Source organism: Vanacampus margaritifer, chromosome 1 (genome assembly GCF_051991255.1).
Source record: "Vanacampus margaritifer isolate UIUO_Vmar chromosome 1, RoL_Vmar_1.0, whole genome shotgun sequence".
Lineage (NCBI taxonomy): Eukaryota > Metazoa > Chordata > Actinopteri > Syngnathiformes > Syngnathidae > Vanacampus > Vanacampus margaritifer.
In genome coordinates this window covers 10,436,974-10,453,985 of record NC_135432.1, presented here as the reverse complement: position 1 = coordinate 10,453,985, position 17,012 = coordinate 10,436,974, and the positions used below count along the sequence as shown (strand labels likewise).

The 17,012-nt window shown below is 41.2% G+C and overlaps 1 protein-coding gene across 3 annotated transcripts in view; it reads left to right on the top strand.

Moving 5' to 3' along the window:
- LOC144055327 (nuclear receptor subfamily 4 group A member 2-like) overlaps positions 1-11,349 on the top strand; it is a 34,076-nt gene extending 22,727 nt beyond the window's left edge. Inside the window, exons 5-13 of one of the 3 annotated variants that reach the window (XM_077571218.1) lie at positions 824-978; positions 1,072-1,239; positions 1,371-1,438; positions 5,495-6,306; positions 8,424-8,553; positions 8,644-8,801; positions 8,881-9,080; positions 9,308-9,486; positions 10,802-11,349. In XM_077571218.1, the coding sequence (XP_077427344.1) occupies positions 5,500-6,306; positions 8,424-8,553; positions 8,644-8,801; positions 8,881-9,080; positions 9,308-9,486; positions 10,802-11,061 (1,734 nt within the window). In that variant the 5' untranslated portion in view covers positions 824-978; positions 1,072-1,239; positions 1,371-1,438; positions 5,495-5,499 and the 3' untranslated portion in view covers positions 11,062-11,349. Of the gene's footprint in view, positions 1-40; positions 228-823; positions 979-1,071; positions 1,439-5,136; positions 5,398-5,494; positions 6,307-8,423; positions 8,554-8,643; positions 8,802-8,880; positions 9,081-9,307; positions 9,487-10,801 lie in introns of those variants that run through there. The other 2 variants (XM_077571227.1, XM_077571237.1) reach the window with 2 other exon arrangements.
- Positions 11,350-17,012: the final 5,663 nt, after the last annotated feature.

Below are 17,012 nucleotides of genomic sequence, written 5' to 3'. Positions count from 1 at the left end.
CCCTGAGCGTCTTTCTTCAGGATAATAATAAAGAGAGAAGTGCCACCAGCTGTCGTCTTTGGGCACATGACGCTTGCTATAGTATAGCATGGTACAGTAGTTTATATTTTCTGTGTGTTAGCATTGCAGTTTTATCTTTTAAAGAAGTGGTTCTCAAACTTTTTACCGCAAGTAGGCCTACCTAAGTACTTATTTTAGCACCACAAATTGCCAATTTGAAAATAAAGGTACGTATAGTAGGCCCAGATATGTATTATACATTATCCACAGTTTGAATATTACCATCCATCCATTTTCCGAACTGCTTAGCCACCGTGCTTAAATATTGTAAAAGAAAACGCTGTACGATTCAATTAAAATATATTGTACATAATATATTTTTTTTAAACTATAACGGAATTGTACTTAATAAATATATATGGCACTGCATTTAAAAGAAATTTAAGTGCCTGTAATACAATATTATGCACAATTTAAACATATAGTTTGGTAATTCTTTTGCGTACACTGTAAAGAATTGCTGTAAACATACAGGGAATTTTCAACAGTTGTGCACCGTTTTTCATTAATACAGTTGAATACTGTAAATTCTGACGTCATGGAGGAACACATATTTACAGCAAGTAAATATTACTTAAAATAATATGGTACAAAGCAGTTTCTTTACTCTTTTTTTTTTGCAGTAAGGCAACTGCAATTGTACAGTATAATATTTATTTTCTTTTTCACTCAACTAGAACCTTTGCAATTTGCTACTCTCTTGGGCAAAATTCAAAATTAAATGATATTAAAGAAAGGCCTTCACATCAGTATTTCATTTAAGATTGTGGACACCATAACAAGAAAAGGAAGCATTAACTTTCATCCGGACTCTTAAACTGAAGCACCAAATTGGACGGAGCACTCGACGAGGGAGCCCTCCGCCGTTCTCTCAACATCACAGCCAGTGCCATCCTGCCCTCGTGGCTTGTTAAGGAGGTAAATATTATCCTGCAAAAGTCAATATTATGCTCTAATGTGGTTTTGTGTTAAATTAACATTTTATTGACTGTTTTATGTAAAACATGCAAGAATCCAGCACTGGAGTACTGGATTTGGAGACCCCTTGGTGTACAGCAGGGTCACCAATTCGAGGGTCCGGAGTCCTGCAGGTTCTAGATGTTTCCTCCTACCAACACACTTGATACTAAAGATCTGGATCGTTATCAGGCATGCTGATTAGCTGATTCCATGAATCAGGTGTGCCCTGGACTGTACATCATTGTGGGTTGTCGTTCATAACGCTGCTCTGACTGATAGGGTTCCATTTTAAATGCAAATGATATTTACTTACTGCACCCAATCATTCTTTTTCAATTATTTCATTTTAGATGCTTGATCCTAAGAGGGGAGGAAGACCAGCCTGGGAAAGGTTGTGTCAAAGAAGACAGAGAAGCAGGTTTGTTGCACTTTGTTGATTTGTTTAGCTAGCCAGCCCCAATAGCTCTTGTGTGTGTTTGTTCGTTCTGCTGTCCCTCCGTTATGTGCCTCGCACCTTCGTCATAAATTCAACCGGTCATTTTTGGCTCACTACTCATTCGACAGTTGGAAAGTCGGTAAAGTTGCCCCAACATTCGGGAGCGTGTTGAGGTATCCCGCCGTCATCTGAGTTCTTGTCTCGTTATGTCTGATCACGTCCACCTGTGTGTCTCTTCCCTTCCCAGTGTGTGTGACCAATCAGTGCCCTCAGCCTGTTGTGTTCCCCAGGTGTGTTTCATTAGTGTTGGTGTATTTAGGCCCCGTCCACATGGAAGCCAGTTTCAATGTATCCTCACAAGTTTCTTAACGTTTAGGCCGTTCATCCACACGACGGCGCGTTTTTGGAACTTGAAACTAGTGATGGGATGATGATACCTCAAGGAGTGTATTGACACATTACACAAACTGTATTGACACTGTGTTGGTCACTCAATAGTGACCTCTGCTGTAGATCTAAAATCATTGCAGATAAACAAAATGAAAATAAGATGGTAAAACGTGCATGCTGTAAACCTTAATATTAGCTTATGAATTTATATTTATAAAATAAATTTAATAAATTTTATTTATTCACTTGTTAGTCTTTTACTTAAAATATGATCTCATCTTTGTATAATTTCAGTTGGTCCATTTGCTTGCTGAGTTAAGTTGTTTATTAGATGCTCATATGAGTTGGCTTGTAAAATATAGCAAATTTGTATGTAATAAAATAAATAATAAAAGTTAAAATGTTTAACTTCTGTACGGGATTTTGTTAAAAGTTTTCAACCATATGTAATAACACACTAAAAACAGATTCTGTCATACATTTTTATTGAGAAACAAAAGTTTTTGAACTGTGATTGCTCCAAGGCGATTTCTCCTCTTGGACGCCAGTTCCCCTGCCTTAGAGAACACTCGTTCACAGGGAACAGAGGAAGCTGGTGTGCATAAATATTTAAGTGCCAGTTGATAAAGGTGTCGAGAACGATCCATGAGTGGAAGCAAACAAAAATCCAACAGGCACAGGTACAGGTAAATTTACAGCAACAGCAAACAGTTTAATCTCCATCCAATCTACCTATAAATACAGTTTGGCGCGGCACATCCAAACGACACACTTCCTGTATCGGTCACGTGATTTTTTTATTAAAGCGATACACGCGCCAATACGGGGTTTCACACTTGCGCACTCGGCACAGAGGCTGGCGCACCAGTGTTGTTCGTCCCATCACTACTTGAAACCGATCACTTTTGAAACCGGGCTCCAGAGTGGAAAGATTTCAAAACGCTTCCGTCTGGACATCATATGCAGGATACTCCACCAGTGATGAAGCCATGTTTGTTCTATAGATTGCAATCAAGTTAGAAAAAATAGTGTTCGTCTTCTTCACTGACTCTTCTTCTACGCTTTCTGTTAACTCCCTGTGGCTGCGCTACAGCGCCACTCCAGACTTGGCATATACATGACAGCCGTTAAACATCCTCAGCGTCTTCTTTTAGACACACGCAAGTCTTAAAATGCTTCTGTGTGTACGAGATGTGTTTGAGGAATGAAGCCGGCTTTGCTTCCGTCTGGACGGGGCCTTAGTCTGTTGTTTGTCCAGTCTTGTGTAGGAGGATTGTCGATGTCAAGGTTATGTGTGGAAGTAGTGCGTGCGATTTTTGTCCAAGTCAAGCCCTTGTCTCAGTCTAGTCACCCTCGCCTTCGTCTAGTTGTCTCAATCACCATCAAGTCTCCCTTGTCTTAGTTTAATCACCCTCGTCTTTGTCACGTCATCCTTGTCACCGTCCAGTCGCCCTCGTCACCTTCAAGTTGCCCACGTTCTGCCAAGTTGTCCTCGTTCTGTCCTCTCGTCCAGTCCAGTCATGGCGCCGCCGCCTCTCGTTCAGCCCAGTCATGGCGCCGCCGCCTCTCGTCCAGCCCAGTCATGGCGACTAGCCGCCTCTCGTCTATTCCGGTCATGGCGACCAGCCACCTCTCGTCCAGCCCCGTCTTGGCAACCAGTCCTCAAGTCCAGTCCAGTCATGTTCCAGCCCGTCCTAGTCTACTCACCTTCCTTGTTTAGTATCAATGAAGTTCCTCACTTTGCCCTTCATATTTGTCTCCCTGCCGTTTCTCCCCGCATTTGGGTCCACACTCACCCACGCACACCTTATCATGACAGAATGCTCCCGCCAACTAAGGACCCAGCGGGAGGCACATGGACCGTCTCTGCTCATTTGAAACGGCAGTCCAAAGTCACAGATTCTCGCCGGCTGCAGTCTCAAGTCACAGACTCTCGTTTGCTGCAGCCCTAAGTCAGGGATTCCTGTTTGCTGCAGTCCCAAAGTCAGAGATTCTCAACCGATGCAGCCTCAAGTCCCCGTCCCGGCTCCTCGGAAGCTTCAAGTCCCCGTCCCGACTCCTCGTCTTTGCCGCTGCCGCAGCCCCAAGTCTCTTCGTCTCCGCTGCTGTCGCAGCCCCAAGTCTCCGCCTCCTCTCATCTCGTCCAGTCATGGCGACCATCTTCCTCTCGTTCAGTCCAGTCTTGGCGACCAGTCCTCAAGTCCGGTCCATTCACGTTATAGCCAGTCCTACTCACCTTCCTTGTTTAGTATCAATGAAGTTCCTCACTTTTATTATATTTTTTTAAAATAAATTTAAGTCCCTGTTATACAGTATTATGCACAATTTGAACATGTAGTTTGGTAATTATTTTGTGTATATTTAAGGGAGTCAGCATACACTTTGCATAATCACCGCTTTAACGTTTAAATGGTATGCATTTCACAATTTAAAACATTTCAATTAATCCATCCAATCCATTATCCATTATCTTAACCGCTTATCCTCTCAACTCAACTTTATTGATAGAGCACTTCGGAACAATTGACATCCTTAATTTCAGCCTATGAGCTCACCATATTGTGAGGGTGTGTTTTAGCCCCATGTGAATGAGCCAGTGCTTATTGAGCTAAGGTTACCATGTATGGCTATTTATTTATTTATTTGTTTATTTTGTATTTCAGCACGGTAGGATGAGAGGGTAGAAAGTTGTGGCAAGGTAATTGGTTACTACTAGGTGAAAGTGTGAAGAAAAAAAGCGAGTACAGTAAATTAGGCATCAACTGTATTTTCACAAATGGATGCAGCACTTCATCACCAAGCCACCGAATGATCGAAGTAAATGAATGTTGTAGAGTAGTACATTTAACACTAAAACGACTATATTTGTCCAGTCTAAATAGAGTATAATTTACACTTGGAAGAGACTAAAATATTCAGAGTAAATATAAATGCAATGTAAAAAGTGTCCATTTATACTCTGTTTGGACTGGGAGTCCCAGCAACCACAGTGAGAAAGATGTGCTAACCATTTGGCAAGTGCACAAGTGTTACCCTCCCATAAAACACACTATGTGCCCTTTAAAGTGCAAAATAATGAAACCATTTTGAATGTATGCGTGTGCACACTATCTTTCTAACTATCTTATTAATTACTTTTTTGAATATGGGGGAAATTGGTCAAAGGTATCTGATAAAAAAAAGAAAAAGAAAAAAAGATTGCATTTGAATTCAGCTGTATGTTTCAATTTCTCCCTCTTCAATAACTGGCTAAATGCAGTGCACGCACAAAGAGGAGGGTGGGCGTGGGGGGCACAAAAGGGGAGCGAGAGACCGCCCACGCCTCACTGCGTAATGGTTGTGTCACTCGGTTACGCACCGCGTAAACAAAAGCACATTGTTGGTGGCCCTGGAATCAAGTCTTGAAGCAGCTTGGGAGACGCGAGCTTCTCACTGCAGCCATCGTCTCACCTGCATTTGCGACCAGCAAGTGGACTTGCATGATTACCTGCACAGCAAAAGACATATTACAGCTGCTTTGGATTACATATCGCCATAGATTCATGTTTAAGGTATCATACCCAGAATAATGCACGTTTGTGTCTGGTACAATGCATAGGGGAAAAAATGCATTTAATAAACTCTTCTGTTTTTCTCCTCTGATTGCAGTGACCATGCCCTGCGTCCAGGCGCAGTGCCGCTCCTCTCCTCCAGGAGCCAGCCCGGCGTCTCAAAGCGCGGCGGGAGAGCGGAGCTGTGACTTGCTCACTCCGGAGTTCGTCAAGTTCAGCATGGACCTCGCCAACAGTGAAATATCCGCCTCACCGTCGGGCGCAGAAGCCTACAGTTGCGGCTACGACGCGAGGCCGCAGTGTCTTTTCCAAATGCCGCTTCACGGGGAGCTGTCGTGCGTCAAGACGGAGGATGCGCGTGCGGGTCGCCCGGCACGATTTCAGCCCAGTCAGCATCTGCAGGCGGCCGATCGGCTGTCCTCCAGTAGTTCCGTTTACTATTACCAGTCTCCATCCTCGCGCGCACCCATCGCGCCCAATATACAAACTCCACTGATGTGGGAGGACTCGGGTTCTCTGTTGCGTCAAGACTATTTGGTGGCGGCGCAGCGGAAAAACAACTTTTCCAGATTCTCGCTGTTTTCCATCAAACATTCACAAGATGGCAATCAGAACTTTTCCAGCCCGATGAAATTTGACCGACATTTTCACATGTCCGCCAATCTGGACCAAACACTGGACTCTTCCGGTCTTCTTTGCTGTGCTGGGCTGGGAAATCAACCTTGTGCGGGGTTTCACCCTCTCCAGTTCGCCCACACTCAGCACTTAATAAACAACCTCGGTCCTCCCACGTCCGCCCAAAGCCGAGGGCGACCGAGCACGGAGGGATTGTGCGCGGTGTGCGGGGACAACGCAGCCTGCCAGCACTACGGAGTGCGAACTTGCGAGGGATGCAAAGGATTCTTTAAGGTGGGGTGCACACTTAACTATGAAATATTGGCCTAGCTACTTTTCAGATGTTCTATACTAGCCTATATGCACTCATGGATGTACAAGGGATTTTTTATTTTTTTTTAAACCTTGAAACGAATGGCCTATTACACCACTGGGTCCATCTACAGGGGTGGCCAAGTTCGGTCCTCGAGAGCCACTATCCAGCCTGTTTTCCATGTTTCTCTCCACTAACGCACCTGATTCATGATCAGGATCGTTGTCGGGCTTCTGCAAAGCTTGCTGATGAGCTGATCATTAGAATCACCTGCGCCGAAGGAGGAAGACACGGAAAACAGGCTGGATAGTGGCTCTCGAGGACCGAACTTGGCCACCCCTGATCTAGCACCTTTGTATACAAGGGGTTAATTAGTGGTTATTTCAAAGGTGAGATTATATCGCCTTGGTGATTTTTATATGATACAATTAATATGGAGGACTTGTTGAATCATTTGGTTATCATTTGGTCATAGCTTGTGACAGAAGCAATGTAGAATCTTTATTTTTTTAGTGTGACGGTTGCGAGTTTAAATTATTATTTTTTTAATTATTATTTTATTATTATTTTTCTTTCTGCCCATTTTTTTCTTTGCCCTGTTAAGTGTCCTTGGGTGTCTTTATTAGGCGCTGATAAATTAAATTTGTTATTATTATTATTATTATTGGATGTCTTTATCAGGCGCTGATAAATTAGATGGCTTATTATTATTATTATTATTATTAAGGTATTTTGGGTAATGAAATCTATTTGTAGGTATCATATTGAAAAAAAACTGCAATTATCCGCAGCACATGTCTAAAAGGTTCGCAAACCGCTGCTTGTGTTTTATTAGCTCGCTGTATATTCAAATTAAAAATAAACATGACCCACATCAGAAAGTCATGAGAAAGAGTTACTGCATGTTGACTCTTGATAATAAAAGAAAGATGAATATTGACAAAATCTGAATGTTAACAGATTTCACAATTTGTATTTAATGTTTTGAAAATGTAAAAAAAAAAAAATACTTCCACAAAAATGTATCACAGTTTTCTTAATTTAAAATTGTAAACAAAAAAGTAGAATGTCAAAAGTGTTCACCCATTTTTGTATTTAACAAAAAGCGTTTGTTTTTCAACCAAACGTAAAGAATAGAACATTTTGGGTTTGCATCTCAGCTTTGGCTTTGCTGTGTAAAGTTTGCATGTTTCTTTGTTCTCTCTGCCTTCCTGCCATACACCAAAAACATGTCAATTAGATTAATTGAGGATTCTAAACCGTCCATTGAGAAAAAGTGTTGTTGATGGTTATATGTGCCCATACCCTTGAAGCAAAAGTCAGCTGGCATATTCTCCAGCTGACCTGTGACCCTGAACAATATAAGCAATAGAAAATAGTGGGCAGGTATTGCCTCACTTGCTTTTGACCTCTTGCCCTGAACGTTCACGGAGCCAAATGTCTTGTTTGAACCTTGCCACTGACATGCCGTGACGTGAATAAGAAACCCTCCTTTTCCCTCTTTGATCAAGATTCCCAGGACAATTGGCTCAATTATGAATGGCCATGACCCACTATTTACCCAGACTGACCTGTCCATGCACCGAATGCCATGCAGCGCCTCACAGATCCCACAGGACCAAGAAGGCCGCTGATTATTTTCAGAAGCTTTTAGCGTTCATTTTTTTTATTTATTTTTTTTTAAAAAAAAAATTTTCCTGGAGAGCTCAGTATTGTTCATTTGGTAATTTTACCGATTTGACATGTCATCATCATTGCTCTCTTTTTTTTTTGGTATGTGGGTGAGTGCGTGCGTGCGTGCGTGTGTGTATTCATTAGTTCACCTAAAACCTATTAAAAATCCCATACCGTTCACCTAAACCGAACACTTCCAGCCAGAGTCGTGAGGCCGTCAGGAGACCCGAGGAAGGATCAAAGCTTTTTTAGCTTTCATTTTAATGGAAGTCTCTTAGCACTCAAAACCCAGTGGGACAATGATGTTTATGTTTTTTTTTTTTTTGTGCTGGTCTTATATCAAACTGCAAGAAAAGAGCTATTGCTGATGATCTTTGTCAATAGAACTTTTGTGTAGTGACAAACTATTGTAATCTTCCTGCAGCGCACAGTGCAGAAAAATGCCAAATATGTGTGTTTGGCGGCCAAGAATTGCCCCGTAGACAAACGGCGGAGGAACCGCTGCCAATACTGTCGCTTCCAGAAATGCCTTGCAGTCGGAATGGTCAAAGAAGGTAACCTTTGAAAATGTTGCCAACACGCTTCTCGTAACGTGACATCATGCTTGACAGAATCTTTTTGGTGTTCGTCCGCATTCTCGGCAGTGGTGCGGACAGCCAGTCTAAAAGGTCGCAGGGGTCGCCTTCCCTCCAAAACTAAAGTTTTTCCCGACTCATCTTCACCAGCCAGCACACTGCTGAACTCCCTCATCAGAGCGCACGTGGAGTCCAACCCTTCACCCTCACGGCTTGATTACTGCAAAGTAAGAAACATTCTTCACCTCAGGAAGAACTTTTATTCCACAGAGCACTTACTTCATTACTTATTGTGGCTTTGTGGAGTTCAAAGAAAGTCCAGAAAGCCCTCCGGGAGATGACGCTCAGCACGTGCATCAATTTTACGACTTGCTGACCAGATCGATGGAAGTGATTCGGGCATGGGCATTGAAGATTCCGGGATTTGTTTCTCTGACCAAACACGATCAAGACCTCCTGTTCTACTCGTCATTCTTGGAGCTCTTTGTCTTACGTCTGTCTTACAGGTAAACGCAGCGGAGGTGTCAAGTGAGTACGTTCTGTACATTTTCGCGCGACACCTAGCGTTAGCTTAGCGGTGATAACACTTCGTCCTTAGCACCCTTAGCTAAGCTAATCAGATAAGCTATACATTTGCTATATGTTACTATGAACATGCTAAATCTAAAGTGAAAAATAGATATGAGAGAGAGAGAGAGATACAATATATGCACGACCGTTTGCTATGTCTCAGATCTAACCCTGACGAAGGCAAGCTGATATTCTGCGACGGCTCCGTGTGGCACCGCCTCCAATGTCTGCGTGGCTTTGGCGAGTGGATTGACAGCATTGTCGAGTTCTCCACCAATCTACACAGGATGAATCTGGACATCGCCACCTTCTCCTGCATATGTGCACTCGCCCTGGTCACCGGTGAGATGCCCCACATTTAAGTGCTACAAGTTCTTTTTTTTTGTTTTGGATTTTTTTACCTTTGACATGAATACAGTCAACTGCTACCTATTCACAAATTCACCAATTCTTTCTGTAATGCTCAAACATTCTGCCAAAGCAATAGATAACAGGAAAGTAGCCATTGGTGACAAGGAGGTAAGTGAAAGTGATACAGTCTTTGTGGATCTTTGTGGATTGGGAAGAAGCTAAGTTTAGCTCAGGTGTTTTTTACGGGAAGTTATGCAGTTTTCGTCGCATGGTATGTTTTCACTCATTAAAATGCATAGAGAGGATTTTGGTGTAGAAGAACTTGAAAGTTGTATCATGACATAAAAACCAACACAGCATATTTTCCTACCAATCAACAATCTAATATGGCCTATGTATCTGTTTTGTGTGTATTTAAATTAGTGATAGACCGATATGCATTTTTCATGGCCGATACTGATTATTAGTAGTAAAACAGGCCGATAACCGATATTACAAGCTGATATTCATTTGCATTATAAGAGAAAATAGCGTAATTTTTTTTTTACGTTGTTGAAGCGCCATTAAGCATGTTTGTTAAAACAACTTTTCAAATTTTCAACACTTTTTAGGTTTTTCTTTTCATTTTAAACATATAAGGAATAGACAACTTTGTTTAAAAATTATAGCAAAAAGTGCAGGGCGCTTCCAGCATCATCAGTATCTGTTAAGCTCAATTAAAAACTAAGACATTAATAACTCCCTAAAGTTTTCTACTGTAAATAAATTTTTCCAAAATTTCAACATAATTTTGTATATATATATATATATATATATATTTTTTTTTTTTAAATAAAAAGTGAATGGAGATCCCAGTTTCAGCATCATCTTTTATCAAGTGGAAATTTAAATAAATACATAAATGAAATGTTCCAGTCTCTCACTGAGTGACAAATGCATGGTCGCAAGAAACGTTGGAAACAAGAGAGATGGCGTGCAAATGTGGCTAATTTGGGGTTTTCGTCGGAGTTCATAAAAGGTTTCAAAAGCTCTTCGCAGACAGTGAAAATTTGTCTCACAATGTTCAAAATGTCTTTGTGACAAGTAATAACTGTCTGTGAACATTTTACAAATCCTGTTGAAAATGCAAAATTTACTACGTTTGCAGGAATTCACCGCTCAGTGAGATGATACCGGACTTAGATTCGAAAAAAGGCCAATGTCGATATTTTTGTCAAAATGCCAAATATCGGCACAGATAATCAATCGGTCTGGCTGATAAAACTCGGATATAATCTAATGTCTGGTGTGATGTGTTTTTGGACAGAGCGACACGGACTAAAGGAACCGAGGAAGGTGGAGGAGCTGCAGAGTAGCGTTGTCAAATGTTTAAAAGATGGCAGCGTGTCCGTAGACACAAACTCAAACACTTGGTCAAACCATTTGTTCAGATTGGTGGAAAAGCTTCCCGAACTTCGCACTCTGTGCATTCAAGGCCTGCAGAGGATTTTTTATTTAAAGTTGGAGGATCTGGTGCCGCCACCCGCAATAATAGATAAGTTATTCCTCGACACGTTGCCCTTTTGAAGACGACAGAGAACACATTCAAGGACAATGTCAGAAGTTTATTCTGTGTGGATTGATGATGAGCACAGAAAAAAACATTTCATTTTGGATCTTATTTATCTCTTAATGTCAAATGTGAATTTTGATTTGATTGTGATTTGTATGTAACTTCTTCCCTTTGTTTTATAGGAAGACTAAATTGACATAAAAGTAAACATAAAAGTGAACATCCTGTTAAGTGTTTGCAGGAGAATGTGCTTATATTTGTAATTGTCTTGTCATGTTTTATTAAATAAATAATGACTGAGAGCTGCAGGACTCATTTATTTTCCACCTGTGTTGCACTTACACCTACAAGCCCCTCAAATTATTTATTTATTTATTTATTTATTAAGATTTCAGAATGTAAGCTTTGCCCTTTCAGTCTATTCTGCCCAGAGCTTTCAAAATCAATAGTGTCTGCCAATGTAACTTAACGATGGGACTGTTTCTTTAACCGACCAGATTTCAAATTCAGGATGCTGGCCCTCGATGATAGCAGCTTTTTTTTTTTTTAATCCTCTGATTGGCTGGTGGGAGGGGCAGCACGGTGGCTGACTGGTTAGCACGTCCGCCTCCCAGTGCAGAGGACGTGAGATCGAGTCCGGGCTTCGGCCTTCCTGGGTGGAGTTTGCATGTTCTCCCCGTGCTTGCGTGGGTTTTCACCGGGTACTCCGGTTTCCTCCCACATTCCAAAAACATGCATGGCAGGTTAATTGAACACTCCAAATTGTCCCTAGGTGTGAATGTGAGTGTGTTTGTTCGTCTCTGTGTGCCCTGCGATTGGCTGGCATCCAGTTCAGGGTGTACCCTGCCTACTGCCCGAAGCCAGCTGGGATAGGCTCCAGCACCCCGCGACCCTTGTGAGGAAAAAGCGGCCAAGAAAATGGATGGATGGATGGCTGGTGGGAGCAAAACTTTGGCCGTAGTGATCTGCGCACATTAACTCTTTAATAATCAGCACCTCTAATGAGTATAATGTTTTATTTAAAGGATTTGGGTTTGTTTTTTGATAGATTTAGTTGCCATGTTTCATTTTTGTGGGTTGGGATCTGTGTTTTGTTATGCCCCTCCCATTTTCATTTTATTAGTTTATTTAACAGGGACAATGCAATCAGACTATAGACACTAAGCAAAGCTTGCAGCTGATGTTGAGCAAGTTTAGTAAATGCACTTGATACTTGATACACAAACTAAAACACATAAAAACAAAGCCACCCCTTAAAAATAATAAAATCAATTTTAATAAGCAAACACAATCACAAATGCAGATCAACATTTACTACATGTGGGTGCAATATTGTCTCGTCAAGTTTTATCATGTCCACCTGTGCTTGTCATCTCACGCACCAATCAGCAACCTCAGCCAAAGGCGTCTTGTCCAGGTGTCTCTCATTGTCTCGTTAGTATGTATATAAAGGCGGGGTCCACACGCAAGCCAGTTTCAATGTATCCTCAAAAGTTTCTAACCGTTTAGGCCGTTCATCCACACAATGTCGCGGTTTCGGAACTTGAAACCGATCACTATTTGAAACCGGGCTTCAGAGTAGAAAGATTTCAAAATGCATCGCGTACGTGTCGTCTGGACAGCATATGCAGGGTACTCCTCCAGTGATGACGTAATGGTCGCAGCTCGATGGTGACGCATTGTAGTAGTTTGATGACGTATGCACCAATTCTCGCGCGAACCGTCAGTCTGTCAACAATGGCGGATAGCCGTGTCATAGTCATACTGCGCAGCCTCCTTAGCTTGCTTATGCTTTTGCAGCAAAATATTTTGCTTCCTTATTCCCACGTTCAACAAGCGGTCTTGTACCTCAATCACCCGCCATTGTCACTTCTCCTGTGTTTGTCTTTTTCATGTTGTTTTGACACATGCAAAGCTGTGTTTGTTCTGTAGGTTGCAATAAAGTTATAAAAAAATGTTTGTCTTCTTCGCTGATTCTTCTTCTGCGCTTTCTGTGGCTGTGCTACAGCGCCACTCCAGACTTGGCATATACATTACAGCCGTTAAACGTCCTCAGCGTCTTCTTTTGGGCACACGCAAATCTTGAAATGCTTTTGTGTGTACGAGATTTGTTTGAGGAACCGGCTTTGCTTCCGTCTGGACGGTTCCTTGCTTTTTTTTTTTAGTCCTTGTCTGGTTATTGTCGTTGTCCATGTCCCTGTCTCCTTATTTGCTGCCTCAAGTGTGTGTTAAGTTGACTTTTGTTCTTGGACTATGTTGGTTTCATGCATTTGGTATTTGTGAGCACCTTTTTTTTGGTAAATTTTGAACACCTTGGCTTCTCCTTCCTGTTTCCCTGCACTTGGGTCCTCCACATCAACAATGCAGATCCCGGCAGTATCTCAACACTCTCTGACCTGGATGTCAAAAACAAGTTATTCTTTACCTGTAGGATGTTTGCGACCTCTCAGCCTTCGGGCCTGCTTGCGGCCACACGTCAACATCAAATAATATTTCATCAGTTTGCGAGCGCTCGCTTTCATCTCTTCACCCATCCAGCATCAACACAGCTTAAAGCCTTATCAGCACCAGCACAGAGCCCCCTGAGCACCAGGCCACCAGCGATGGGTCAAAAGGCTCGGACCCCTGCTGACTTTCAACATGTAATCCATCACAGATTAGAACCAATTACTGATCAGGTGCATGGATGGTTGAACGGGTTGCACCTGTGTTTGATGACTAACAAACATGTGGTTGGTCAGATATGTCCCTCCAAGTGAATTGCAATATCTTTTGGAGATAAATACTATCATTACAGTACAGTAATTTTATTCACATAGAACTTTGAAAAATGTGTTTGCACGATACTTTGACAAAAGAAAAGCACACTTAAAAATGTTTTAAATATAATTGTTAATACACAATTAACTGCATTATAAGATTTATCATATAAAATCCATTGAAAAACTGAGGCGATGCAAGAACCCAACAACAGCAACTGAAAGCAGGAGAGCTGATGTGCAATGGTAAAATATAAACAAACAAACAAATCAAATCCAGGTTGTTACGCCATGATGAAGAACGCTCAATTTTCTTTAGCTTTAGTTTTAAGCCTTGACTTTGGAACAACCGGCAGGCCCTCACCCAAATTCGTGATGCTGCGGGATGTCTTATCAAGGGTTAAAACCGTGCTTTGCAAGTAATCAGCCAAGTCTTAAAATCAATTCTACAACAAACTGTAAGCCAAGTGATGCTAAAATTGGGGTGACGTGAGGTCATCGGTCGGTGAGAAGCAGCTGCTGGAATCCGAACAGGCTGGAGGCAAAAAAAAGATCTTTGATATTGGAGAGGAGTGAGTTACAGTGGGAGAAAATGAGCAAATGGATGAATACTTTCAGGTTTGGTTTGGTAAATTGCATGTACGTTTCTAAACAGCAGCATGTGTATTGATTGGTCTGGTTACCTCTGCCAAGCATGCATTATGATTTCCGATGTATGCAATGTGACTAAAACTACAACCAATGTCCATCAAGTTTGGTGGAATTGATAACAATCCGATTTGTTTCTCTTTTTGAGAAGAAATATTAAAGAAAATTGACTTGCAGATGATGTAAAGCAATCACAAATCACTGCTATGAAGTGGCCACTTGGAGACCACCTTGCACCTTCTGCATCGCCGTGTGACAACTCGTCATATTGTCATATGTATGAATATAATGCAATGACATGGATCGCGCACGTCCACAGAGCTCAGGATCTGTCTGCAAATCCGCCACACAATTACACAGATTGCGCCACAACTTAGACCTGCTTTCAGCTGGTCTAATTCTTGTCTACTTCCTGCCACCAAATTGTCAACTGCGCCGGTTGTGTGTAATAGAATGAAAATGCACAAACACGTGCTCCTGCCTACGCAAATAAAGCCCAATGAGTTCACAGGCACACAAAAGGAAAAGGGTGACGTTTTTGCTTGAATCTGGTTGTATTTCACACAGGGACCGTTTTCATTTGGGAAGAATGTATTGTTTTATTAAAGATAAATAATATCCACATTTTTATTTCATTTATTCTACTCTTGTACAACAACACAGTTGACTAAAATAAGCAGTATTAGTGTACCAAAAGTAATCAGTGGATTTTTTGTTGACGAGATTAGTTTAAAATGAAGTGGCCACTACAGAGAACAAAAAAAAAAAAAAAAAAAAAAAAAAACATAATAATTGGGAGAGTTCAATTTTAAAAGGATAATCCTTCAATGAGTGTCTCAATTGCACATGAAATTGCGTGCCAATAGGGTTCCAAACACTTGAATCAATAGAACGGATTATTGCGCCCGCACACACACAGAAAAGAAACTGAGTGTCTAAGCGTGATTCTCAATCTCCCCAAATCTCCAATTTACACCTGAAGCTAATAAACCAACCGGTGATAATTATTCCAGTGCGGGAGAGATTTGTTTCCTCACTGTTTTATTAGAAGATGAGAAAGAAATACTTAACAAAGGAAAAGTAATCTCTGGATCTGAAAGATGAGGATGAAAAAACAAATTGCTTATCACAAAACCCATCTCCTCTTTCCGAGAGCTTCTCGGGGGTCGTTTGAAGAGGAATCCAGGGGATAAAGCCTGGAGGGTACAATAGTTTGTTTGAGGATTATGAGGATGCTTCCATTCACAGCTGGAGATGTGGCATAAGCTTTATCATGCCTCCAAAGGTCACAAGTCAAGTTATGCATCTCTGTGCAGTGATAAACAGGACAAGGAAGTCTCCATCTAGTTATTAGTTAACTATTCTGATGTAAAATATTTCATGGCGTGCCCAAAAAAAAAAAATCGCTTGGGGGACCACCTGGGTAAAAAAGAAAAAGGAAAAAAGTAGCGTTCTGAATTCCTGTACTAGAGTGAAGAAGGATTAGTGGAACAAAAAATGACGATGGCGCTATCTGGTGGCTATAGCTAATATTACAAGTGGAGGAGACAAAGCATCCATCCAGCTCTTCGCTGGACCGTGTATATTTTGAAGTGACATTTTCCAAAGGTTATTTTCTCGCGTCGCTTTTGGGCAGAAAATCAAAAGTGACGTCAGGAGTGATTTGCAACCACACTGAAAAAAATGGGGAGTGAGATTTACTTGAAAAAGCCTAGTAAAAATTGATGCACTCAGAAATTCAAAGTACATTTGACAAGGAGTTGAACCACAATTTCTGATGTGAAAAAAAACTTTACTAGATTTTTTTTCCAAGTAGATATCAATCCCCATTTTTTTCAATGTATGTTTTTTTGCAATACTGCAACTGTAACTGTAGCCAAAAGCAAATGGAAGCAATGGAAGCAAAAGTGTTGCATTTACAGGCGATCTGTGTTCATTAATGTATGAGCATCCAAATCTTCTGCTTGAAGCCAAACAACCTAAAGTCAGTCTGGTTAAATCATTATCATTTTCCAAAGCATCCACTGAATCAAGTTTTTGTTAATATTGAGTTCCATTGCATCATTCCAAATAGACATTCCCTGGTTTTGCGGAAAACACCTGCTCTAAGGGTTCATTTATTAGTTTATTTGACAGGCCCAATACAATCACACAACAAAGCTTGCAGCTTTGAACGAATGATGTTTACCATAATTGTAAAGCTTAAACTGTTAAATGCTTAAATGCTTCACATTTGTCTGACTGATACCTGTAACAAAAAAGAAAAGGGAAGTGAATGTATAGTGACTTTTGTGACCTGCTGTATGGTTTATAACCTGTTTTCTTTTTTTCCAAATCTGTTTTTCAAAAATGTTGGTGCCCGAATTTTCCTCCAATTCTGACTTGGCAGGTTTTATGAAGGTATATAGTTACTGTTATACTGTTAAGAGTCAAAGGTTTCTAAGTGAATATAGCGGTGAGTAAATGAATCAACACATGCAGCCACTTTGCTCTTGGTCTGAAAAGGAAATCCAGGAAGTGTGCTCTCCGCGTGGAGGCCAAACTGGGTGGAAATGTTA